Source organism: Falco cherrug, chromosome 4 (assembly GCF_023634085.1).
Source record: "Falco cherrug isolate bFalChe1 chromosome 4, bFalChe1.pri, whole genome shotgun sequence".
Taxonomy (NCBI): domain Eukaryota; kingdom Metazoa; phylum Chordata; class Aves; order Falconiformes; family Falconidae; genus Falco; species Falco cherrug.
Window position 1 is genome coordinate 85525495 of NC_073700.1, and position 27539 is coordinate 85553033.

General features: G+C 39.9%; 1 protein-coding gene across 7 annotated transcripts in view; it reads right to left on the reverse strand.

Annotated features, from left to right (window-relative positions):
• Positions 1-27539, reverse strand: part of TPK1 (thiamin pyrophosphokinase 1) — a 313127-nt gene that overhangs the window by 43191 nt on the left and 242397 nt on the right. For 3 of the 7 annotated variants that reach the window (XM_055708511.1, XM_055708509.1, XM_055708512.1), the window contains one exon: positions 20434-20608. The exons of 1 other annotated variant lie outside the window; for it this stretch is intronic. In XM_055708511.1, coding sequence (XP_055564486.1) covers positions 20434-20608 — 175 coding nt within the window. Of the gene's footprint in view, positions 1-20433; positions 20609-27539 lie in introns of those variants that run through there. 3 more of the 7 variants (XM_055708515.1, XM_055708510.1, XM_055708513.1) reach the window with 1 other exon arrangement.

A 27539-nucleotide genomic window follows, 5' to 3' on the forward strand; every position in this document is an offset into this window, starting at 1 on the left:
AAGCTATTTAAGCACTTCTGATTTATGCCTCATGATTTCACAGGAAATTAAGACCAAAAAAAAAAGAAAAGATTAAAAAGATTTAGGAAAGAAATGGTATTTACCTAACATTAAAAGTTGCTTTAAATACATATTCTGGGTTTTAGGCAAACAGCAGCCTTAAGCGTTGATTCTAAGAGGAGGAAAATCTTACAAACACAATGAGAAACTAACTTTATGTGAACGTAAAATTACGATGGAATGATAAAATGCATTCTGGATCTTTGGAAGTAGCAGGTTTTTCTCAAAATAGCTCATAAAACAACAACAGCAACAATACAATGTACTTGGAGTTTATTCTCATCTTAGGATTTCAGTGTGCTTTTATAAACACTAATTAATTAAACTTCAAAAGGCTCCTGTGAGATACAGTAGGTAAGTATTATTATACCTATTAAACACATATAAACCAGAGTTATGACGTTTAATTATATTCAGAGTTGTTTCTTTTTAAATTGATTTTCCTCTATAAAAGAAGATGCTGATTGTCTATTACTTTTAGAACAGGTTTTTATGAGTTCGGTTTTTAATAGGCAACATTTCACTGCACCTCTGTTTGCACATGCATTTACTCACTTAGGGCTTAAAAATACACAGCCAACCAAAAGCTGGTAACGTTCTGTACGAATGGTTTGCGAGACAACCAAGCCTTAAACCAGAACTAGGAGTAACTACAGGAAAGGGCACACCAGTCTCACCAGAAGCCAAAAGCATGAACCAGGAAAAAAGAGACAACTTCCCAACCAAATTCAAAGGTAAGAACAAGTCCCTCCTAATCTAAAGTATTTCCCCTGGGAAATATTGTCCTAACACCTTAAGAGTGAAAATATGCATGGAAACAAAAGATGTTCCAAGGAGCATTTGTGTCTTTTCTATTTTAACTACAGACAGTGTCATTACTCAAATAAATTATCCACCTTTCAGATCTTCCACCATCCTCATGTGAGCCTTTGTGACAGTTTGCAGATGTTGTGGACATTGCACGTTGGATGTTATGCAGCCAAGGACAAGGCAGCCAGGCAGGGTTACATGCTGCTGCCCAGGCACGCACTGTGACAGGAGACGGCACAGGCACACACAACCAGCGCTGAACAAAACCCGAGACCATCTCGGCCCGGTGCGCTCCAAAGTGAACTGTTCATTACAGAAAGCAGTACTTTCTCATCAGTTTTCAGTTCAGTACAGTTCAGTTTAGCCGAGTATTCCCTGCTGGCTCCCGAGCCTGCATTTCATCCCGAGCCCGCATTCAGAAGAACAGGATGGATTTGGTAATTATATAACTGTAATAACCAATTGCTAAGTCTTTCAAGAGCAGACAGGATAATGAATATGTATGTGTTCCAAAACTAAAACATGCAAGGCAATACAATTCTAGTAATAATTAGCTTTGCTCTGATACAAAATGTCATCTGAGTATATCAGGTGACCTGCATCAGTTGGACACAGGAGGATTCGATTTGTTGCTTTTTGTTGCTCAAGAAGCAATTTCTCTACGGAGAAGAATCCGCCTTGCTTTGCCTCCGAGACTCTGGAGTTCCCATGTAATTATCACTGTGATTGTCATTCCCAGCCAGATTAGTGACAGCGGAGACTAAAATGTCATCTCCAGGCTATGGCAGAAACGATATATTTGAATCAGCCTCTGCTAGCTCCAGTGAACCTTGATCTGACAAGGCAGAAGGTCTAAAATACTAAGTACTATAATTTAATACACTTTTCTTTCCAAGACAAAACACCACATCTTCAAACAATGGGATGATTTTTCTTCTTTTGAAGCAATACGGTCAGCAGCTTGGAAATTTCCTGCTAGCACCGTGCATTAGCTGAAGCACTGATCAGGGGGCAGGACCTTTTGCATCATTTCTTCCCATCAATTTAATTTCACTTTATCACATGGGAAATATCTCTTATTTCGCATCACTCATCTTCCAATAGGGGAAGCTTGGTTCCCCAAACCCAGAACTTTTCACTATCTTTTTGAGCACAGCACTGCCATTGCTTGCCAGAAAGGACCCGCTGTTTCCCTACCTTTCTGTGGGGCCCAGAACATGAGGCTGAGAACCATTCATGTTGCTAACTTTCAAGTCATGGGCTATTTCTCTTCCAGTATATGATTATACCTAAATGGTGGGGAGACAGAGTAATTTAGGCTATGGAAGTGTAAAGAACAGGCAAACATGGGATGCAGAGGGTGCAACTCATGCAACACGAAATAACGGTGTGAAAAGGCAAAGTTAAACCAGAAGCACCACTTTTGGGCTAGAGACTGCACCTGCTCGAGGCCCATCACCGCTCTACTGGTTGCTAGGATGATTAGGTACGTACCCTCAGGGGCTTAGCTTTGCCAAATAAGCTTTCTGCCAGAGTTAGGCGGTGCAAGCAAAAAAGGTATGAGCTACTTCAAAACAAAAGCTAACATTCATTTCCTGAAGATAGGTTTTCCTGATTACTATATAATGAAGTGCCCCTGATAGTGTAAATCCACTATCCCCTCTATACCATATATATATATACACACACACACAAGAAAAAAAAAAAAAAAGTCTTGTCTACACTTACAGACATGCCTACATCTACAGCAGACCTTTTTTCCCCCCCTTTTCTTTTCTCGTTCTGTCTTTTCTTGTAAGGAACAGGCTGCACAGGTTCCAGACCCATGAGACCAAATAAAAAAAAAATGAGTGCAAAAAGTTAAAAAGTAATGTCCATAATACTGCTTTTCTGCATATGGGAAAAATTCAGCAACAACCCATTGCTGGATATTACTTCAATTACTTTCTACATTAGCTCTGCAATGCTTTAGTCAATGAATCCGATTGAAAAATCAGACTGAAGGGAGAAGGTTTTCTTTTCCATGGTGATGGCTATGTATATGGATGTGAAGGATGTCATCCACCTGATATTCCTTGGAGGCAAGGTGCTAAAATACCAGAATCTTTGAGAAAGATGTGAAAAATAACACATTTTGCTTCCTATAGCATAATTCAATTACCTTTCTAAATTTGGAGTTGAAATATTTTACAGATTTAGATGTAAACTCACGACAAGGCAGCTCAAGACAAAAAGGTTTGCAAAATTTTGGTTATTACACAACAGGCCAACAACCACAAGAATAACCAACCAAGCTGCAAATTATGGCATCAGATGAACCCCAAAAGCAGCATTTCTTCCAGAATAAAATATAACCCGTCAGTGTTGGATTTTGTTACTACAACGTGCAAATACAGTTCACTCATCCTCCTTTCCCATCACCCTATATATAAACGTTATGTAGTAGCATAAAAGCCACAGAGTTATAACGGCTGTGGTAAGAATTCTGCAACCTTATGTTCCTGCCATCTGCTACTATATCTGCAGCAAAATAAAGAGACATTACAGCCTTTAGAAAGCACCATCAAGTGGCTGTTGTACTGTAGTTTTACCTTTCAAGTCAGTGATGCAACATGCCTTGTTCATGGCTATACCTGCCGCAAAGCGTTCCCTCCGAGCCCGCAGAGATGACATACAGTGGAGGAGATACAAGTGATAATGTCTCAAAAAAGGCTGAAGGAAAGTAGTAAAGAGTTTCCACCTGCCAGGTGAGCTGCTACCAATGCACTGCTGGTCAGCAACCACAGCTTAATGACAGTGTTTAATGAAAGATCAACATCCTAAGGCATAACATGGCTATTGCTTTCAGCTGTGCATACCTCTGCTCTTACAAATGAAGCTTTTAGGTGCTCTTATGGCTGCATTCCCTGTTACACTACATGTATTTACTTCAAAGCCTCCGGAAAGGAAACTACAATCGTGCCAGTTCTCTGTTAAAAAAACCCAACCAAACAAACCCAAACAGTTTTCTCTGTTAAAAATTCTGAAGACTCAGGAGAGAGTCAGAAGGGAAGTCAACTCATTCTCTGCTTGAGACTCCATGCTTTGGGCCCATAAACCCACGTCTAGTGACACCTGCAGATCTACAGTGCCACCTTCGGAAATCCCAGGTAGAAAGCAGATTTTTGAATAAAGGAGCAAAAGTCCTCCTCTGACAACCTTTGCAGCCAAAGCCCATTAAAATGCTGAGGCAGACTCGATTGCCAACTGAGTTTGACAATTTAGCAGACAATCAAAGGCTGTATTTTACAGCAGCCCAATACTGCCCTGGCAGAAAGAGCGTGGAGATGTTAAAAAAGATGTGGCAGGTTAGATATTTTCAACAGACATAACCCCATATTATCGCCATGGTACAGGCGGTACATAGTACGAGGGAATGCTTTCTGAAGAAGGCGTAGAGCTGTAGACCTCTGTCCAAGAAAATACAATTTAAACTGAAAGGGTGAGTCCCTAATCCGGGCAGAGGATGAAACAGAAGCCCAAAAGGAAGAACATAACTGCTTTCTCAGGAGGAAGAAGAGCTACAGACTCTAAGGGTCAAAAGGGCACAAAAGCAGGTTTTTCCTGAATCCATTTCTATCTGTGGTCTGCACAGCATCCTGTGACAATGAGTTCCACCTCCCAGTTCTGCCTTGCACGATGGAGCCTGGCCAAGTGTTGCACAGCGTGCTTGCTCAAGGGAGTAAAGACTTGAATCAAATGAACTGTATCCCTAAAATTCCTTCTAGTAATCCCCAGCACAAGGTAACTTCAGCTCTTGGGCAATGAGTTCTCTCAAAAGTTACCCGAGTATACACAAGTGCTCTCACACTGACGGCTAAAGGTTAAAGGGTTGTTCAAGCGGAGCCCAAATATTACGCTTGAGTTTTTAGGACCCTGAAGTAAACTCCATTTTCACACCTACACAACCTCTCCACATTCAGGGATGGACACATACAAAATGATCAAGATGACCACATGTTCTAAGAGAAAAGCAGAATTTCTAAATATATCTTTATTAGATACACTTTTGAAATACTATGTACGATAAAATTAAGTACATCTTAAAAAAATACTAAATATCAAATAAGGAATCCCTTTGTCCTAATTTTCTTCTATCAGGATGAAAACAATCCCCAAACCCAGGACAGTAGAATTCCTACCTTTTGATTAACTTCATTTACAAGCTCAGACCAGATAAATGCTCTGTGACTCAGTTTCCTCAATGAAGAGACTCGGAACAAAGCAGCTTCTCACAACAAAAACATTTTTCAGACAAGGTAACGCACTTACTTTTGGAAAAGCACCTATATAGACTGCTGATGGCAGATGCTATGTAAGTGCAATGAATTATTTTTTTATGTTTCTCCACTTCCCCCTCTGTGAAAGAGGGAACTTGTCGTTCTTCCTTTTATTAGCAAATGCAGCTGGGAGCTAAATATGCTGGTGACTCTGACTGATTTGGTAGTGTTTATGCAAGTAAGCAGCAAGAAACACTAAATCAGGGCATAAACAAATCTTAGGCTAAATGTGCAGATGAAAACCTAACACACAGTAAAAATTGTATGTTCCTGAAATTAGCATTGAGTTGGCAAAGATCCAAATTTTATTTGCCGGTTTAATTTTCAAATAATTTCAGTACTAAAGCATAACTGCAGACTGCACAGGGAAAAAAAAAAAAAAAAACAAACCAACAACAAACAAACAAAAAACCAACCACAAACCTGAAATGGTTATTTTCCCCAAATTTAGAAACCATCTGTTTTGAAGTTCTGTTTGGCTAAGCAAATTACAGGACTCATAGACCAGCTAAGTAGTTAAACACATACAGAATACCTCTTTTTTTTCTCCAGTGCAGGAAAAAAATGTCATCAGCTGAGCTGTTCTGCATGGCACCTCCAGTTTATCCCTTCCCAACTCTCTCTGGCACCTCTGCTGCCGGCACAAGGGTAACAATCACATCAGGGTGCTCCACAAAGGTTAACACAGACAATAGTCTGGCAGCACTTGATGTGTAAGCAAACAGGACTACCATTTCCCTTGCATCTAAAAGGTCAACAAAACAGAACCTAATTCACTTCTTTTATACAAGCTCAAGGGCAGGCACACGATGGAAAAGCAGGCAAGTTCACTGCCATTTCTACAATGCCACAGTAAAAATAACAGACAGATTTCAGCACTGCAGGTGAAGTGAACAGAGCGGGGAGCAGAGGCTGCTAATGATCTGGGGCTTTTCTTTGGTAATATCATGCTTATTTTTTCCTCAGTGAATAGAACAATTTATGTAGGATGAAGACTTAGCCTGTAATTTAATTACCACAGGTTACTTTTGGCATTGTATGATACACAAAGAGCTGACATTAAACTCAAGCTGCTGCAATAAAAATCCCTTTAAATTAATCTAGCTACCCAACGTTGTTACTGTGATTAATAATTAGCAAATGGCAGGTGACAAATCAAACAGAATTATAGCATCATTTAGGTTATACAAATCTCTTATCCCACCCTGCTTTTCTAGGGACATTCTTGTTTGTCTCCTCCTTGCCATCAACTTGCAATTATCCAAGCATACTTGTTCTGTCCCAAATGGCTTTTACAATGGGGGTGTACAACATTCACTCCCATGGCTGTCAAATAACATCTCACAGACCTTAACAATCTGCAGGGTGAAAGAAATTCACAGAGGCTGACTTTAATTTGAAGAGACAGGACACTATAAAGTTGAGAAGAAAGGCAGGAACCATAAGAAGCAACAGAAGAATGAAGAGAAATAGCATCTCTTCTTCTTTCAAGCAGTGGATCAGCAGGTCTTCCTCACCCAAAGCCATCACTCAGCAGCACTCAGCTCCCACACCTGCACTTTCAGGCTCCCTCCTATTAACCCACCTTCCCAGCTGCACTTGGATTCAGGCCCCGAATGTCAGCTGGGAGAGGTTTAGTGCTCAGCCCACTGGTACCAATGGCAACGTTCACCAGTTACTCAGGTAACAGCTCTGTGGTTGTACCAGCCTACAATATTGACCCTCTACAGTCTTTAAAATATTACAGTTTGAATTCATATTTGATACATCATCATTTTGCCTACAGGCTCCATCCTTGCTGAGGAAGAAAGTGTTTACAACAGTATGTAATGATAAACATATAAAGCCATCATCAATCATTCATCAGTTACAATTACCATTTGCATCCATTTATCTAATCACAGTCTGCAGTAACTGCTGCACTTAAGCAGTTCAAAACCACTTTAAAGATGGAAATGTTGAGGATAACTACCACACAATTACCTTCACATTTTGCAGCACTCTGCTAACTCATATTTCTGTCCCTTTTCAGGTTTAATGTATATTAAATAAAGAGGAATTGTTATTTACATGCACCCCCACTCACCTACACACTCACATGTACTGGCTGTGACAGTGCAGGTGAGAAATGGCAGACTCGTCTCATAAACTCTATTTAACGTGCAACTTCAGCTGTCTCAGACACTCAGCCTCCTAGTCTATCTCTGCTGCTACTTTAAATACACTGAATTTTACTTCTAACTATATAAAAAAACAAAGACTCCTCTCTTTTTTTCCCCCTCTCCTCCTTCTTCTCAGCAAGATCACCTGCCAGAAAATTATTTTGTGTCTGCCCTGGATGTCAGAATTCATTCTCAGCCATCCCTTCCCATTTCTCTTTTTCAACCCCAGTAAGCTGAAGATGCCAAACAGCAGGTCCTAAGCTAGTAAAAGCTCAAATATCAGATAACTTCCAACGTTCAGAAGTTAGACAGAAAAGGACAGACAACAGTTTGCAGTGACTGCAGTAACTTAATTTGCTATATTACAGAAATAATGGATTCCTGAGAGTGGAAGGGGTGATATTTGTGTGCTCTTTCACCTTTCCTGTCATTTTTTAAAAAAATGTAACAATATCCAGCTTTCTGCACCGAAATTAACATTTCTCCGAACAGCACTCTAAAGATCTGGGGGATGAAATCCAACCCTCCCTGCCACGCCAGCACCGCCATTCCAGCCAGTGACCCTGCGAACACACAACCGCTACGGAACAGTTTTCTCTGCAGCACGTGCTTTGGCAACAACCCCGGAGGACATCATCCTCCCCACTCCCCCCCCATTTAAACTGACTCTGAACAGGGAGGACTGCTGACAGAGTGCTTTGCTACATGTAATGTTCACAACACGATCCCAAATGGACTTGTTCCTCTCTGGTCCCTTCCCTGATTTTTCCACCTCTGTGTGTCTGTCAGACCACCGCAGCAGGTCACACGCTTCTAGAAAAATTAGTGGCAGATGCAGCATTTGTAGAAAGAGTTGTATTAAGAAAAAAAACCCCAAACCCAACCCAACCCAAACCTCAAGAGTTCAGGCTTCTAGGAGGAAGGCAGTTATGGGTGCTGTTGGTGAAGCCTGGCTACAGACATTGCGGATCCCAGCTGAAGTGGGTGAGCACACAACCCACCCCCCATTTGGGTATCTGGGTGGTGGAACCAACTTCCAAAGCAGCAGCAGCAGCAGCAGCAGCAGCAGCAGCAGCAGCAGCAGCACCCTAGCACTTCAGTGGGGGCTCCACCAGGCCCCAGGGCTCTGGGCTGCTGCCCTCCAATTCTGCAGGCATTGCAAAAAGCTTCTAACACACTCTCTAGCCATGGATGTCCACTGTGCTGTGACAAAAAAGAAACAAAGCAACAAAACCACAACCAAAACCCCCCACAATTGTATGAAGTGCAGGCTGCACAACCAGTTCTGTAGATGGCACTGTATGTTAAACAATGAATTTCTTCTCTTCCCACAGTACAATTTCTGAAGCTAATAATCCAGATGCAGCCTCTAACACATACATAATATGCATTTATTTAAAATCAGGAATCATTCCATGCTATTAACTTTCAACTGTAACTCCAGAAGTCATTTCCCAATTACAATTAATCATGTTTATCCCTGTGGTACGCGACTACCAGGCAGGACAGGGTGCACTGTACAGACCCAGCACAGTAGACAGTCCCTGCCCCAAAGAGTTAACAAGACAAACAGTAGGAGAAGAGAGGCAGTATACTAACGAGAGCTAATGATGTGTTCCAGCTCTGCCGCTGGATCCCCAGCCTGGTGTGCTACCCACTGAGTCAGCAAGTGGTGCTGTGCCATAATGGCAATTAGGTTTTTGGGGGTTTTTGTTTGTGTGTTGGGTTTTTTTTTGTTTTTTGTTTTTAAAGACTGTCTTCATTATTAGTAACTTCTGAAAGGATTTTTTGAAAATGGCATCAGAGGAGGTAGACCACAAAATCACCAGAGAAATTCAGGAAACATGGGTGCAAAACCAAGACTGATGAACATTTAGGGAATCACCACCCTGGGAAGTCAGAGAATGGCAGAAACTGGAAAAAGTGAATTTCGCAACAGTGACTAAAATTCTTTTGAGCTGATTTCAGCTGGGACACTAAAGTAATCGTGGAGGCATTAAAAAAGGACACAAGCTAATCTAAAGATTCACAGACAACAATGTTTACTTGAGATATTTGGGATGTAAAACTAATTACCAGCAGGAGAGCTCCCAAAAATCCAAGTCAAGTCTTAAATGGTCCAAGTCTGTTCCAGAACTACCCTAACATAAACACACAGGATAACAAAAGGCAGCAGCAAAGAGAAAGTGGCATGCACCAGCTCTGAGGAACCAACCAACCTTCCTACTGTATATTGCAAATGAGCAATATAAATCTCTACACAAGCTCACAACAGAAAGCTGTCTTTCAGAGTACTGCCAGCATTTGTTGAGTTGCACTTGCCAAAAAACAGTTTACAGGCTTTTGGAATGTTAAAAGGTAAACACAGCAACCCTTCTCATTTTAAAATAAAAAAGGAACAATACTTAATTATAGGAGTACAAGTAAGATTTATGTTGATGTTACTATTTCATACATTCCAGCCCATAACATGATGTGGAAAATTTCCCCTGTTCCCTAGTGAGTGCCTTGCATTGGCTACATACACGGTTTTAATGTGGATTGAAAATGTTGCTTTACATATGGCAGGCAAAGCAAATTTTTAGCACTGTAAAGATAAATAATTCAAATCCACTGTGTAAATTCCCTTTATCCAGAACGTTTTGTTCTCTTACAACTATGCAGACATGTACCATATTCTAATGCTTTTTTCTATTTTAATGAAAACTTTATGATTTTAAAAAAAATCTGGTAGGTATCCAGAACCCTTTTTCCAGAATCCTTGTATGACAAATTTACTCAATGCACGGACCTGACAGCTGTATTGGTAGGAAACCACATCTGTTGAACTACTGGTAAAAAAGCCAGATGCAAGAAATATTTGAAAGTCATTTGTCTTACCATGTATTCTTCATGCTTTGCCCAGACATTCAACAGTAACATCAGGAGGAATTCATGTAAATTACTACAGCCAACCAGCAATACATAAAAAATGTGCAGAGCTAGAAAAGGGAGCTTTATAGCATTGGTGAGTGAGCGAGAAGAGATATTCAAATAGGAACCAGCACTGACAGCTAACCCCGGAGACTGAGATTAAAGTCACTACCACCTTATTTTACATACAGAAAAGACATTTCAGGCATTTCTGAAGGTTATATCTCCTGCTGCAGAGTCTGACTTGTAGTAAGTACTTCTGCACATGTTTAACTTTACACACTAAATAATGCCTTTATGTTGCACAGAACTAGTCACATGTATGCCTAATTCTTCTGATGAATCAGGGGCTTAAGCTACCCTAGTTCAGTGAAGGAAGGGACAGAGGCATCTCCAGATTAACATACTAATATTAAAGTCAACATGTAATTCTCCCATTAATTCTGCAAGCTCAGTATTAAGCTCTAATGTTTTCATAAAACACAAATTATTCAATATACATTGGATGTACAGAGCACAGGATGGCAAAGTGTGTTTACAAGGGTTTTACAATGATTACTTGACTCCATTTGTGTGTACCAGAGTTATTCATAAATTGTGCAGGTCAGCTGAAGCTCATCTTGTTAAAACCTCCTAAATCATATAATACATTGCTTCTATGCTGGACACACTTGACCCAGCCTATATGTGTTTTAGGTAACATTTAAAATATTAAATTATTCTGTCTATTACAGAACAAAATAATGACATAGACAATAAGAAATCAAGGAATAATTAATTATACTTTGAGTGGGAGAGAGGGTTGGCTAAATTTATTGGGATGAAAACTAAAATTTGATATGTGAAATGAATGGAAAACTGACTGTACTTCAGCTTAAACTGACTACCTATAATATCAAATTACATAATTATTATTAAACAAAGATCAGAAATAGAACACCTGTTAAAATCCAGAACGTTAGTGTTTAAGCTACCATCACCCAGTTTCAAACTACATGAAAGAAATACCCTGAAGAACACTGACTCATTCATGCAACAGCTTTCAGCTCTACATTGAGCTTTTAAATGCATAATCCAGATTTATGATATTAAAGCTCTCCATAACTGTGGTTTGCCTTTTTTTTTTTTTATGTTATCAATGCTTCGTAAAATGTAACACCCCCCCGATATTTCTCTTTATAACTTGCTTTTTTTCCCAGTTTGTTTTTATAAGGAAAACAAACCCTATCTTTCTTTCCAACTCCCCTGCTTTAAATCAAGAAGCAAGCTCCTGATGAGTGTTCACGCAGCTGATTAGAAAATTGTCTCATAAACAGCATCATTAAGTGGCATGCCAATCAGCGGTGATACACTGGTATTGCTGGTGCCTGTGTAAATTATAGAGTTATGCCCTACGCTTGGGAAACCTAAATGTACAATTCTGAGATTTCTTGTTGGCAATTAGATTATAAATGCTGTGTTCTAATGTTTAACAGCATGAGAATATATTTATCACGTACTGTATTCACAGAATACAGAAAGGAAAAAAAATTTCTAATTGGAGGAGACTTTCCAAAGAAGCTGTTACAAAGGTACCCCCCAACACTGAAAGCTTATAAAAGAGGAACCTTTTTTTAGTTTTTTCAGCAGTGATGCCATAGGACTGTACAATCTGTGGACTGTAAGATCTCTTGACATGCATTCCTCCTCCATTTATTTGGACCTACTATTTGGTTGATGACATGTATCACCACTCACTTAAAATATACTACAATTTTTTGGAATTGTTTGAAAAGTTTCATTGGTTTTATTGGTATTTTTCTATTAAATATATGGAAAAGCTTCAAAACGTAAGTAACACAGGAAATTCAGCTACCACATGCTGACCTAGACTTGTATTGATACAATGTGACATCCTACATACAGTTATCTGTCAATAATACATGCACTCACATTCACTTGGGTGTAATCCACACAGAAGATGACTCTTAAGAAATGCTAAGGCTGCAAAGTCATGGACTCAAGACCTGTGGGATGCCAGAATGAGAGCTTGCCTGTGAAATTTTAATTCAGGTTCTTTAGCTTTCAACTTTTAATTATACAGTAACATTAACCAAGCAGTCCAGACTTGTTTCAGTAAATGGTATTCTCTTCACTGACACACTTGGAGCCCTGATTCGCCATAGTGCCTTCTGCCTTATTTACTGCACAGATTTAAACTGCATTGAATGCATGCGCATGGAACTCCTCACGGGTTTCTGCCTGTTGCTTATTACAATAGAATTGATAATGGCATTGCACCTGTTAAAATGTTCCAGAGCAAAAGCACAGGCACATCGATGTCAAAAGTAGGTATCCTAAGGATGGTATCACAGCTCTCATTTTGAAGTATCCTGCACTCTACAGGACCGAGGCAGAGCTCTCAGGGACATCAGAGAGCTGAGAGCTCAGCTCCAGTGCTAAGAGAAATGAACAGCTAACTTGCAAGTAGCTAAAGTACTTCCATAGAGTAAAAACTCCAGACAACCGACTGCCTGAACCACAAAAAAATCCCACTTTTCAGCAGTAATTCACCTTATTCCTCCCAGGTATCTCATTTTCTGCAGTGGGAGAGGCTTGTACACATCCACACCTTCAACTATGGCTCCAGATTCATTCCCAGAGAATACACCTGGGACACTGAATGATGCCAGTGTCCTGAATCTATAAGCACAATTACATCCAACAACACTGCTTAACTTTATTTCTCTGTTTCTGGTTTTCCCTAATTTCCCAGACTTGAATTGGTAGCCATAAGAGGACAAGTAAAGAGTTTTTCTTCTTGTTTTTAAATCAAATGCCCAGGCAGATCCTGTGGACAGGTCTGCACCACTTCAGCTGACCAGTCTACTGACAGCAGAAACAAGTTGTTATCCCTGGACAGCAGTGGAAAACAAAGGAGATTGCTAACAGCAGAGAAATAACAAGACTGAGAAATTTTGGTCTCAATTCAATGCTTCAAAAGGGAAGATGTCAACTGGCAGCTTAAACCACCTCTGTTCTCATTTTCTCAATCTCTGCGTTCATATCTTCCCACATTTTGAAGTTATCTGCCCTTTCTTCTCCCTCAAACATGTTCCTAATCCCAGATGTGATCTCCACACATCCCAGTTTTGCCACTCTCTCTTTTTTCTTCCCCTTCCTGCTGTTGCCCTGACTCCCCCATGTGGATTTACTGCCCCAAAGAAGCCCCAGCTGCTTCTAGGGCAAGACATGTATTCAACTATCAGAAATCCATATTTTCCAACTCCACTGAAAACAACAGATTTGCTTAGTGGTCTGTAATTGGCATGTACATCTAAAATTAACAGTTCCAGAGCACACTCATTACAGTCCGTTGTTAACGGCTTATTAATTACACATCAGGATGCCATAAATAACTTACAGCCAAACATAACTTTTTAGAATCATACAAGAAAAGTCCCTGACAACATCCACCAGACTTCTGTTCCCTCCAGAACTTCATGTAACATCAAGGAAAAACCCACCTCTTCTTGCCCAGAAACATCTAGAGGCAAAACCTGGAGGAGAGCAGGGCCCCCTCAGATACAACGTGCAAAGTGTTGTATTTCAAAATATCCTATTCAGAATATCAGAGTATTTCAGAAAACTCCTCCACAAAGGAGTCAGTGAATGAAGAATTGAGACACTGTAGAGGGAATATCCAGAACTGTTTGCCATTAAGGTATGGGAATAGATCACTGCAGAGGAAACACTTTCCTTCAGTGTCATGTTTTTGGGGAGAAGAGATCAATCACATACACCAGTATGTACTAAAAAATAAACAGAACTAAATGGTCCACAAACAAATTGGAAAGGAGGAGCCGGTTCTTAACAGTAACGCCTACCTGCTTGTGCGACCCCCCCAAAATCTAAAGAGCACACTTGTTCGTTAGCCGAGTTGACACAGACAAACACATCTCATTTATTATCTCTGGGAGACTCTAGCCAGACGTGACTGATTTGTCCTCCTACTGGTCCTTGCCCTTTTGTGGTTCTGCAGAGATGTTGGGAACTGGCAATAACTCACCACATGCTTCAGAGAGCTTTCTTGTTTTTGGAAATCTCTCGGCAGTGCGACATTTACATTTATTATGGCTGATTCTGGGCATTTAAATATGAAAACAATTAAAGTATATTTGCAAGGGATATGACAAACGAGCATTTGTACTCCAGCCAATTTTTCACTGACTTTCATTCAAGTACACTGTTATGTTTCAGCTTTGCCTCTGCCATTGCCTAAATGAGATGATTTCCCAGTATCCATATGGGCAGGTTGATGGATGAGAATGGCTTTAGGGTTAAAAGTCTTTAGTATAAACTCAAAGATCTCTTTCTTGGAAAAATTCTGCTCCAGCACTCACCGATGGAAACGCAGAGCCCCCACTGAAACCCGCAGAAATACACTGGAGCCCAGCAGCTCTCCGGCTGCCTGCAGCTCTCCCGCCGCCCCAGAAAGGCGCTTTGCCTTTACGACTCACATCCTTCAGTAGCATCAGGTTGCTTTTGATTTTCATGCGACTTTTGGATCCTCACCAATCTACTGCCACCGGAGAGATGAGGATCATCTGCGCTGAAGCCGGGCTGAAGCAGAGCACCTGTTTTCTCACACCTCCAGGTTACATTCACACTGGCAGAAGCAGGGGCTGAAGGAACATAGGGGACGAAAGGGAAAGAGCAGCGTTTGGCTCTCTTGACAACCCTCTCACCTCCGTGTTAATAACGGAATTAGTTCCCATGGTTGCAGTGTGCCATGGCAATGTAGCCAGACATAAGTAAGTGCCTCCAGTTTACTTCAGTAATTACTTAGGTTGTGGAGAGCCATCCGCTCTGTGCACAGCTGTGCTGGAGAAGTCTCTCTGAGATTTTTTTTATTCTACCCCTTCCTGGCAATTACTGCCTACTACTGCTGTATGGAAGGATCATACACACGCTCCCTGTGTGCCATTAAAGACGGCCATCCAGCTGGGCTGGACTTGTTGCTGGACGTGGTTTGAGCTAGTTCAGAACGAAGGTGCTCACATGAATCTTCCCCTAAGTGGAGTCCTGCAGCAGTAACGCTGCCCCAGCAGTGTGATCTGGAAGAGTGTATCTGTTTATCACCTTAAAGCAGCCTTTTCAAACTGAATGCCAGGACCCTGCTACCTTGCTAAAGAGGAGCTGGAACCAAATCTCCCTCCCGCTAATTCCAAACATTCCTTGTGATATGTGGAAATGGATTGAACGTGTGACCTCAAAGCCCCGTTTCAAGCCCCTTTACAAAGTCTGACTGAGTTTTCAAGCTGCTATTCTGGAAAAAATGCAAATACAGCTTTAGGGGCCCAGCACAACCGAGCTCGATGTTCATCAGCCCTTTAATGTACGCCAAATAGTCTTTTTGCTTCAAAATCATTTCATGCAATGCTAAGCAATGGCCTCGTTGCTTTTGCTGACTTGCAGTAAACCAGTGGGATGCCAGGCTGCCACCATCAGAACATCTGCTTTATTGGAAAAGAATTTCAGCAGGCCTTGCCTTGTAATAAATGATGTGACCCTGGAAGGCAGACAGCAGCACTCCCGCAGGCAAACAGCTCGCAAAAGGTCAAAATCACCCAAAGCTTTGGGAGCAGCAGCAGCATTTCTGTCACCCTGCCCTACCCAGGGTCTAAGAGCCATAATGAATAAGGGAAAAACTACATCACTGCAGCTCTGAAGATAGATCCCAGCTTGGATCTATCATAGATTGGAAGTCTTCTACCAGTGAGAAACACGAGAACGGATGGAAGGAGAGGAAAGCAGAGGGGAGGGGAATCCAGCTATGAAGCTTGTTACTCTGCCACTGAAAACAGAGCTACTCCTGGGAGCACCACCTAGCTTGCCTCAGTCAGAACGAACTGGAGCAGCAAAATGTGCTATAAAAATTACTTCAGTTATGAAACAGGTGACAGAGTGCTTATACAAACAGCTTCACTAGCACAGATACCTGTCTGCCTCAATTTACAGCCTTCCCCAGAAAAGTTCCTCACCCTCTGACTTTTTTTTAAGCAGTTATTCATTTTCTTTTGTCTTTCAGACTCTGAATTCTCCTAAAACATAAAACTCCGTTGCTTTTGTAATCTTTTGTTCCATTCACAACATCAACAAAACCCCAATGAAGTAAAACAGTGCAAACATTTCAATGTTGCTAACAATGTAAACAGCATCAAAAAGATTTTGGATCCTGTTTATCTACCTCTGAAGTTAGTAGTCAGTGGATGCTCCGCTGCTACAGTTAAAGGTCTTGCTCCTGTTGTTGTTGTTATTGCTATTGCCTTTTGAAGTGAAATGACAGTGGAGCTCTTTTGAATGGTAGCATTTTACAGCAATTTAACTTCCTGCCTAAAGCAGCAAATTTGCATGAAAATTATCTGGAAAGTACAATCACACACACACACACAGAGTTTTTATATATATTTGCCAGCATTTTCAGGACAGGTATGACATACAGCACATCAAAGGCCATAGGGATGAAGAGTAAATTAGTTGGCAAGTTTATTTTCTACAGCAATTTCCTAGAAAAGGAACCATTTGCTACAAAAGCCTACCATTACCTTCCAACCTCTTCTTCGATGAGCAGTGCAGCTAATTTCTACCGTCATTCTTATTCATCTTCCATGAAAGCACCACTGAAGACCTAATGAAGAGTGCTGGGTAATTCTGGCATTATTGGATTTTTCGTTATTTATTTATTAGACACGAGAGCTGTTATCAACAAGCAGCCAGGTGAGTCAAATCAGATAAAGCATTATCTGATTCCTGTGCTGTAAATCAGATTTTAATAGAGAAAAGATCTGTATCCCTTTGGGAGTGGAAAGAATATGTTTATAATGTGTTCCGAATGTGTGCTACACAATAGCAAGTATGGATAAGAAGTATTTTCGCTAATCAGTTTTCCACTTTCTTCTCCAAGTTCTTTCACCCATAAGATGAGAACTAAAATAAATGAAAGTTCCATTTTTGCCAAGTGGTAGCAAATAATTAAGATAAGATAAGCATGCATAAAATTATGCATAGATGTTGCATCCTCACACAGGCACACAAGAAGTCTGAATTCTGCACTATTAAAAATATAATCAAGACATCATTTCTCTGCTGGCAGAGTAATTTACAAATCTCAAATTTGCCTAGATTGGACATTGAAATGAGATCTTTGATAGCCTACTCTCAACCCTGACACAGCTTCTGTCTTAGGTATTTATACTTGTCTTTTTCTAGCAGAAGCTATGAAGTCTTATGACAGCACCTGTAGGTTAGACACAGATAACATTTGACTATTCCTTGAAGGTTTTGAAAATTTTAATCATGAGAGTAATCTGGATATGCTCAGACAGAAATAGGTGTTAAACACTAAAAACCTTGATGCGAAGCCAGCTCTTTCTTGTACTGCAGTGTTACTTCAATTTTGAGTGCTGGAAATTATTGTTTGCAAAAATGAGGGTTCTCCTCTCACCTAATGCATCATGTTTGGCTGTTAAGACAATACTGAAATTCTGGAATTAGTTTACTGCCCATCTATTTTAAAAAAATATATACTTTGAGGCCTGAAAAATTACTTTTTAAAAACAAACTTGTTGGGTCATACCCAATTAATTCCATAACAAACTGGAGAAAGAGGTTTATCATATTATGTTTGGATTAAAAATTCAATTTCTTTTATGAGTTACACATGAAAATGAATTTATAACCAAACCGTTTTATTCACTGAGCCTTTTGAAGGTGTGTGCTTAGAGTCCCATTAACAAATGAACAGGGAACGTTCTGCCACTGCCAACTGTCAGCAGCAATTCTAACATCCACGTCACACCAGTATCTTATTCTCTTTTCCTCCCAGGTGACCCTTTGCTTCTCCAACGCAGTTTACAGGAGAACTAACATTTTTAAAAGTAATGGCAAAACTGCAGGCAGCACAGAAGTCATTAATACAATGAAAGCTAGTATCACCCTTAGGTTATCAGAATGTAAGGCTTATTAATTAAGGAAAAAATCCCTTTTCCTTTTTGTTGGCTGCAACTACACTGATTTGTTTTATCAGTATCTGAACAATAACCTGATTCAATATCTGTACTTGGATGAGTAAAGGTTAGCTCTAATCACCTGGGCACAAGAGCAGTTTCAAGCTGGAATGCTTCCCACCTTCAAGGAAGACTATAATTTTTGTTTTCATGTATCTGTGATGACAATGCAGTGAAATAAATGAAGGAAATATGATCTGTGAGAAACATGAATACTGAGACTGAAAGTATCGCCTGTAATGGGGTGCAGCGTACACATCACTAAGGAAAACGCTGTAAAGGTCTGAGGTTTCCTCTCGGAAATAGCAACAAGGACTGGGAGAAGCTGAGATGGTGGTGTCATGTTAACATGAAACAAGTAGGAGACAGTCACTTAAACACCTTTTTGTTCCCCAGAAAAAGAAAAAAAAAACCAACCAAAAAACCAAAACAAGACTGAATTAAGCGTAGTAAAAATCCCAGTAGGTCCATATCTAGCTATGCCTCTAAGTAACCTGAAGAAGTTTATTTCAGCACTAGAATGAAAAACATGGAAGAAACGGTTATCTCAACCCAATCCTAGATACAAACTTACTATTTGCTGCCATTGCACCTCCCTGGCACAGGTAGACTAGTACCCCCTTCCTCCTCAGCCTCAGCGGGCGGGTAATCATAACTTAGCAGCAACAAAGCCATGTCATTTGCGGAAGCAGACAGACTACCTTTAAAATTACCATCTTTCTAACGAGCACCTTGTAAATCTGATGAAATTTATGTTATTAAACTCAAAAAAGATTCTGATGTATTTGAAAAATAACTTCTTAAACTAATAACCAAAACCACCAGAAAGGACCGAAACCTTATAGTGTCCACCGCATTTTGAGCCACACAATAGCCTCTTGCAGAGTGACACAGGCTTCAGAGGTGCTCCCTTCAGTACCATGAGGCTGGTTTGATCTTCATTCACCTCCCTCTGAAGGGTACAATGTTTACTGAGAAATGAGAAGTCCCTCAGTGCAATGGGCCGCAAAATTTGCTGCACAACAGGAGATGAGCAGATGAAGATTCAATACCTTATTTGTCAACTGTACTTATAAGTACAAATGAAAATATTTGACTCTTTTTCACATTAAGAGAATGTCTGTTGTACGATACATTCAGCTCTTGCAATTCAGTTTAAAAGGATGAAAACATCACTAGCCAGACAGCTCCTGAAATCAATGCTATATTTATAACTTTTATGATTAGTGAGCTGCTAATGCCTACTATCTCCTTAACTGCACATGCTCAAACCCTCTGTGGAACCAGACACTCCCTAGACCAGCACACGTGCTGCCGGCCGGCACAGTGGGTCAGCCTCACATTAATCCCTATCCAAGGAAGGCAGCGCAGTGCAAACTGTGAGCACCACGTGCCCTTCCTACATGGGCAGGCTCCAAAGCCTGGCCATGTATGTCCGACTGCAACACCAGAGCCTCTCAGTCACTGCTCTGCGTCCATTAAGTTTTAATGAATATTTATCTAAAATATCCCGTTATTTTCCTGATTAAATACATCCTGAATGACTCAGTGTGGGAGGAGGGGGCCGGAGGGTGAAGGGTGTTTCAATTTTTTTTGGTCAAGAAACCTCCTTTCTCTACAGATACATGTCTCTGTTCTAGATCACATGCACCTTTTCCCACTTTAAAATAAGGAAAAGATCTATTCCTTCAGAGTCGACAGACAATATATGCGAAGCAGTTCAGGGGAAGTGAGGCAGCTTTAATAATCTGTATCACATTATTATTTGTCTGTTGTAACTTTATGGCTTATAACCAGGAGTTTAGGGACTCGCAGATTCCCCTCCCTGGAGGGCAATGTATCATGATCGTAATGTATCATGACCTCAACAAATGTTCTATTTAAACAGCACAATGACTCCCAAATGGAAAACACATTTCTGCCTGTGATATCTCAGGTTTAAATGTATTTCTCTTCTTTTTTTTTTAAATAAAAATTCATTTCTGGAAAAAAGTGGCCTGGCAGGGATTCAATGGCATGCTCCACCTTCGAACATGTATGGCCCTTCAGTACTGGTGAGGCTGGTGCCAACGCGCGGTTGGCGTGATGACAAACCCACCACCCCAGGGGTGTCAGACTTACTGAGGTTCCACCTGAGGCCCGTCGTGGTGACGCTCTCGCAGGAGTTCCCAATGGGGATAAGGCCACACCAGGCACCTTCCAGTCCCGTGTCCACACGCAGCTTGTGCTTGCCCTGCAAGGCAGAAGGGGCTCGAGTCAGTGCTCGCCAGGCACCTGGCCAGCACTTGCCACAGACCTGGCAGATAAACCAGAAAGTACTTAGATGGAGATGGGTCCAGAACATCCCCAAAAAGCTCAGGAATACTTGGCTGCAGGAATTCAGATTGTTGATGTTTACAGAGAGAGAAGGGACATGTGCTTGGGTACCAGACCTCATGGCTTTCGAAAAGGTTGTTTCTGGGCTTTTCGAAGCAGGATCTGGCTTTACTCATTCTTCCCTGGCAGTTTTTGAAGAGGCACTTCTGTCAAAGCTAGGCTTTTTAGTGCTGTGAAATCCAGGCGGCCTGACCCATCCATTCACCTTTTTCCTCACCTAAACATCTGTGTTTCACTTCCTAAACTATACTAGTCAAAGCATCACCAAAATGCCTTCATTATTTTGACATCTGTAAAATTTCATGTACTTCTCCAGGCATGTACTCTTCCCAGAACGAAGAATACATGCAGAAATTTAACGAGGTGCTAGAGAAATGAACTTAAATATTTAGAGTAATCTGCTTACACTAAGTAGGAACAACAAAGTGAAATTAAAACACATTTTTTGCACATCTAAGATAAATTCATCTTGTAACTATCCAGTTCATGGGATACAGGAGAAGCTCTTAGTTAGTACTTATAGGCACTGTGTGAACATCTTGCCAGTTACCAGCATATGAACAGTTGCACGGAAGAGTAGAGGTGGAAATCTTTTACAGAACAGGGGAAAAAGGAAAAAAAAAAAAGCAGCTGAATGTTAAAAGTTCTGGCACAATCTGTGTTCTAAGAAACTAAGAAAGTGTTTATGAAAAATAGCTACAAGAAAACAGCAAATGCAAAACAGTGACAAGATCAGTGGAAAAAATCATCCTCTTGTCTCTTCTATATAGGTAATTTTTTCTTTCAAACAAGCACAGGTTTCATCTGGGGAAAGGTTAGGATTCTTTGAAACGGAGGGTTCTTTGGGGTTTTATTCTCTTGTGGATGCACAGGCAAGTTAAACCCTCCAGCATATCTTTCACATACAAACTCTTTGTCACTATAAATAAAATCAGATATGCCCACTTACTAATCTACCAAAATAAAAGGACTGTCTGAAACCCAATGAGTATTCAGTGAGTACTTCGTTAAGCAAGAAACCAAGGTTTTATACTAAAGGAAAAAAGAACAGTTGAACCATAAAACTCAGGTAAATGTCCCAAGCAGCGAAAAGACTTTCTCACAAATTTTCTTTGTGGAATGTATTTAAGTTTTTTTCTTATGTCCTGTCCTCTCACACGCTCATTCCAAATCCCCTGGCAAATACAAAGTTACTAGTTAGAAAGTCAAAACTGGAGAGAAAACATGTTATTGCTGAGATGTTAACGACTGAGGCGTTCGACAGCTTCTCCTGTTAATGCCAAATGCATTATGAAGAAACAACTTCAATACATGTCATGCTCTCAGTTAACAAATGAACCTTGGAAAAGCTGTCAATTAAGGAGTATCAGATTGCATAGCTTAAGCCTGTTTGATTGCAGAGCAACAAGAAAACCAATCCAATACCATCTATCTTCTCAGGGTGTCCAGCTTCATGTGGTAATGAGCCCCGTATTTCCATAGTGGTTGTGAACGCTTGCATGCCACATTCAGAGGTGTAACCAATTCAGCCTTGATAACCTTTTAATTATGCAATATGCCACACTACTCCTCTCTCACAGTACAGAGGGGAGCAGGAAAGGGAGAGGAGAGCTGCAAGTACAAGCTCTCTCGTTATGCGATTGCAGATATTGTCTATAATGAAGCTGATGATGAAGGAGAGAACGAAGGGGCGGAACTGGCTGTTCCTAATGAATGTGCATATTGCTGCTCAGAGCTGCTTGAGGAGAGCACCAAACACACCGCGTTTATCAGTTAGTAAAGGAATATGAAAAAGAGAGATAAAAGTAACTGGCCCGACAGAGAACCTCATTAAGTCCTGTATTCTCAAAAACTGTGCCTATCCACTGGTAGGTTTGCATTGCCTATTGCATGACATTCTGGTCCAGCTTACAGATAGGGATGTGATTCAATAGAAATGTATGCAGAAAGCTGTCTTTCTGTGATCATGAAATAAATCTTGAAAACAAAAGATGCCACTACTAGAGGCTCGCTAATATCCAGGATTTTATCATGAGTCTTTTCATGCCTGATACTTCCCTGACATCCCAGTTCACACATCCCAGTGATTATGTGAGAATCTTGACTCTTCCCTGCAAGGACATTTTCTAGCCCTCAGTTGTTAAGAGAAATTTCAAACCAGGAGCCCAAAGGGCTAAACTCACAGCAGCAAATAAACCAGAATTAAAATATTAAAAGGTAAATTAATTTTTAAAAAAACCCTCTCAGCTGTTAAGCCAACCTCATGGCTTAGAGATGGTTCACTGATATTACACAAGACCATTTTTAAGACTTTAACTAAATCAGTAAGGGATCTTAATATTTTTGGGGACAGTGGGAAAAGGGAAATGATCATTGGGAAAAAACAAACAACCCCCCCAAATATTCCATTAATTTTTGCCAAAAACCATGAATCAGCCAAGGCTATTGTAAAGTACAGCTCTAAATTCAAAGCACTGAGTCTGCCACGGGGGAGATTTGGTGCCCAGGCTTATCTTCAAATTTTTGAGTACAGATCTTTCAACCAAGCAAGATGGAACTGCTATTTGCAGGAGGAAGGGAGGATCAGAGCTTGTAATTTGCAAATACAAGTAATAATTTGTTCTATTTAAGTTTCTGTGATTAAAGGAACAATTATATACTGGCACTTAAAATACGAAACTGTTCTCAGTTTCTGCAGAACTCCTAGTTCCAAAATTAGGATTAAAAAGAAAACCAAAGCTTGACCAAATAAATCCCTCTTCCTTAAATTTTTTGTCTCTGTAGGAGGCAACTGAAATATTTTCACATTTAACTTAAGAATCAAGTATTACCATGTTTGAATGATACTGGTGATAAAATAATGGCAAATAATACAGCTGCATTGATTTTTATCTTATTAAGTCAGTTTTGAAAAACATTGATCAATCTTCAGCATTGATTTTTTTTCTTCATTTTTGTCTCTGATGCTGGGAAATAAGATCAATTTCTAAGTTCAGCAATAAGAAGAAAATGTCAGAAGATATTTTTAAGAATGCTTCTCCCATATATGTTACACCTTTCCTTTTGATTCTAACCTTGTGTTATAAGAAAGCATTTAAGCACTAGTGGTTAAATATACACCCACTCCAACACTGGTCCTGCCGAGGAGAGCCCTAAAGACACAGCTGTTCTCTGTCACATCTCCTAACTGAAAGGATTAGAAGTCTGACTGTCAGGAACTTGTGTAACTAACCCTATTCGAGGTTGTAAGATGCTAAAATCCTTAGTAAAAAATTTCCAAGCTGAAAAGCATATAAGCAGTGTCAAGGTAAAAGTGATAGCATCTTATGCATGCACAATATAGAGAAAATTACTTCTTCGAGTACTCTAAAATAGATACAAAGCGACAAAATGTTACGAAAAAGGGAGAGAAGGGGGACTGATCTCCCGTACTGAATTCTAAAGCGATCTGAAGTAGGGAAACGTGGAAGCTGGCAGGCTGGAACTGGACACAGAGGAGAGGCACAAAGTCAGTTAACAAGATGCTGGGAAGGAATAAGGAATTAAAATTAAGCTTTAAAAAAAACAAATTAAGAAAGGTATAATAAGCAGATCTTAGAAACTGCTGAAGGACTAGGACATGTGAAAGGTAACAGGGAAGGAAAAGGAATTACTTACAGGGTTAGAGGACAAAGCAACCTTATTTCAATTTTCTGGCTCCCCTGACAGGGTTGTCCATTATAAATAAAATTACTGAATAACTCCTAGAAGTCACAGATTTTCTAAATGGTATTCTTTCACCTGTGCTTGTTGTGAGATCTGGAGCTACAGAAAAATAGGATTTCTTGAGATATGGCCAACTGCTCTGTGGTACCCCCTCCATCAGCTAGATCTTGTTTTCTGCAATACTGTGATAAAACATCTTTTTATATCAGCTTTGTTTCAGTGATCACTCCATAGATGGCAGCACACACTTGAAAACAACAGCAGCAGTGAAAAACTAAATACAGATGTCATAGTTACCCACAAAAAAGGCAAAACCTACAATCTGTTTTAGTACACAAACATCTGGGCGCAGAAAATGGTTTATAGATAAAAGACCTGGGGAATGGATGGAAATCAACACGATCACCAGAGACTGCAGCAGCGAGGAAGAAAGGAACAAGGATGAAACCAAGCTGAGAACATTTATGTTTAAAACCAAATCTCATGATTTGCAATAAAGTAAAAACAAAGTTCCAGAAATATTTCTATTAATCATTAGTTGTGTAAGAGCTTGATTTAACAATAATAAAAGCTTTTAGGCTGAGATTCTGAGCATGATAAATACAGCCAATTTTTCTAAAAGGATGTATTTAAGAAGAGCCATTTTGTTATAACCCTAAAATACCATCAATTGTCTTTTCAAACAAATATACATAGCGCTGAATTTTATTTTTTTTTATTGCATGAATGCTATTCAAAGAACATTATCTGAGCCAACCAGGCTTTTTGTTGCTGTTGAAAATAAAAGTATTCACAGTTCCAGTGAAAACTTAGAAGTCTAAAAGCTTTTGTACAGCATACCAATGACTGCTTAAACTCACATGGAAAAACCAGCAGATTTATTGTACTTCAGCACAATATTCCCAACTGTTGGACCCAATCCTGCCAATCCTTACCATTGAACCCTGGTAGTGCTCCTGTACTGAAATGGATAGACTTCAGGATCTTGGTTATTTGCAAGACAGAGCCACATCAAGCCCACTCTTCAATAAGAGCACTTCATAAAACGATGACTGTACAGCGAATAAAATCCCAGGCAGTAGAGAGAATAAATTATACTCATTATTAAACCCAATTAATGACACATCTGCTTCAAACCGATTTATGGCAAGGGTATAGAAAGAAATCCCTGTGGAGGTAAGTGCCACTAAACCAAAAAAAATTTACTATACCCTGAGGTTATACATTTAAGTGGTTGCTACTGTATATCTAACATACAAATCATCCACAAAGAGCAAATGATCCCAGAGTTTCACACATTCACACATGAACTTTTTCTATGGGCCCTGTAAAACCCTCCTGAGAATACACTTCTGGTGTAATACCAATGAAGTTTTACTGAGCATAGTAGGTGCACCCCTTGGTTTCCCATCACCTGTTGCAGCATGAGCAAGTAAAACAGCTATCTTTTGCAGTCAAGTCTATATGACTGACAAGAAAACAGCAATCCTAGGTGCAAAAAATGCAAAAGTGTGTTTCACTCTGGAGACTGCAAGCAGTTAAAACTGCCAGCAGCATCTACACTGCTAACATGCACACAAAGGAAGTGATGAAAACAGTTAGTCAGGCAAAAAAAGATATCTGGGAATACAGAAGTTACTTTAAAAGGGAGTTTGTGTGGTTTAATTTCTTTTCACAGAGATATCTTAAAGATTCACAAATGCCATAAATGCTGATCCTTGTTCTACTCTGAATACTACCCTAAAGAAAAACTCATTCTGATGCAACTTCCTACTTGCAAACAAAATTCCACATTTTCTGCAGCCTACCATAAATCAATGCAAAATACACCACAAATACAGCATGAAACAATGATAATCGCAAAGTGGCTGGTCCTTCTCTAAATTCAAGCAAGCTTTACACTAGCCCAGTGTGACATTTTATCCTTGAGCTTGTGCATTTGATGCCCTATCCTCAGCAGGCCCATCATTACAGGTTTAATTAGCATTTTTAGTGATGCCTTAAAAAAATCAGAACCATTTTCTTTATATCCATTTATGAGACTACAGAGTATAATAGATTGCAGATAAGAATGAAAAGTAGACAAGCTGCTAGAAGATTTCATATTGCCTGTGTAATTATTATGCAATGTTGCAGTTAAATTGTCAATCTAGAGGGGCCTTTACTAAGGGCACTAATATTCTATAATTCCTAAGTGATGAGAATTACAGCATAATCTTTCTCATCATCCACCAGTTCATAATACATTTAGTGTCACTAGTCATTCTTTTTTGTGCATCTCTACAGGGTAAGAGTCCAGAGGATCTCTTCTACCTAGACTACACTCTCTTATTTTCCTTGGTATTAGAGAAGCGTGGGAGTTAATTTAAAAGACAGGATTTTGTTCACCTAACTTGTCACAAGAAACAATTTCTTTGTAGTACTGAATTACTAAGTATTGCTGGAAGGCACCTTTATGTTATGTAAGAACACGGAAATTTTGTGCCAGTATGTAGCGCTAGAGTTTTCTTGTTTTGTTTTTTGAAAGTGCTTAGGCTCTGTCACTATACAAGAAAAAAATATGGTTATCAAGCCTATTGCATATCAGTGTTTACTAATGTATGCTATACAACAACATTTGATATGTATTTTTTCTTGTCTGGGTTGCTCTGATCGAGCTGCTTTGTCTATGCATGTTGCCTTCTCTTCCCTAGAACAGGTAATGTTTTCCCTTTTGCATACTTCTTCACAGTCTGTCCTGTGATGGAGCCTATCATGTTCTATTTAATGGTAAAGAGATTAATTGATTAATTTTTCCTTTCATCAGCTATCGACCATGTGAATCTTGGCTGGCTGTTGTTGTAGGTGCCTTCATGACTTCCCCTAAAATTCAAATCTGTCTGTCTCTTCTCAGAAGTCTACCCAGACATACTGGCAAATCTCCATATCTCTCCTCCAAAATCTCACTTGGAAATCTTCTCTACTGTATAAGTAAGAAGAATGACCCACAGGCTATTGGTCAACATCTCCTTATAGTTTCTTGTACTCCTCAATCTACATCCATGTGACGCCCTTTTTTACGTGTTATACGATGCAGCAAATCGTGAGCTGCATCAAATCATCTTATACACCACCACCTTTTTAGTAGAACTGGCCTCATATTTGGG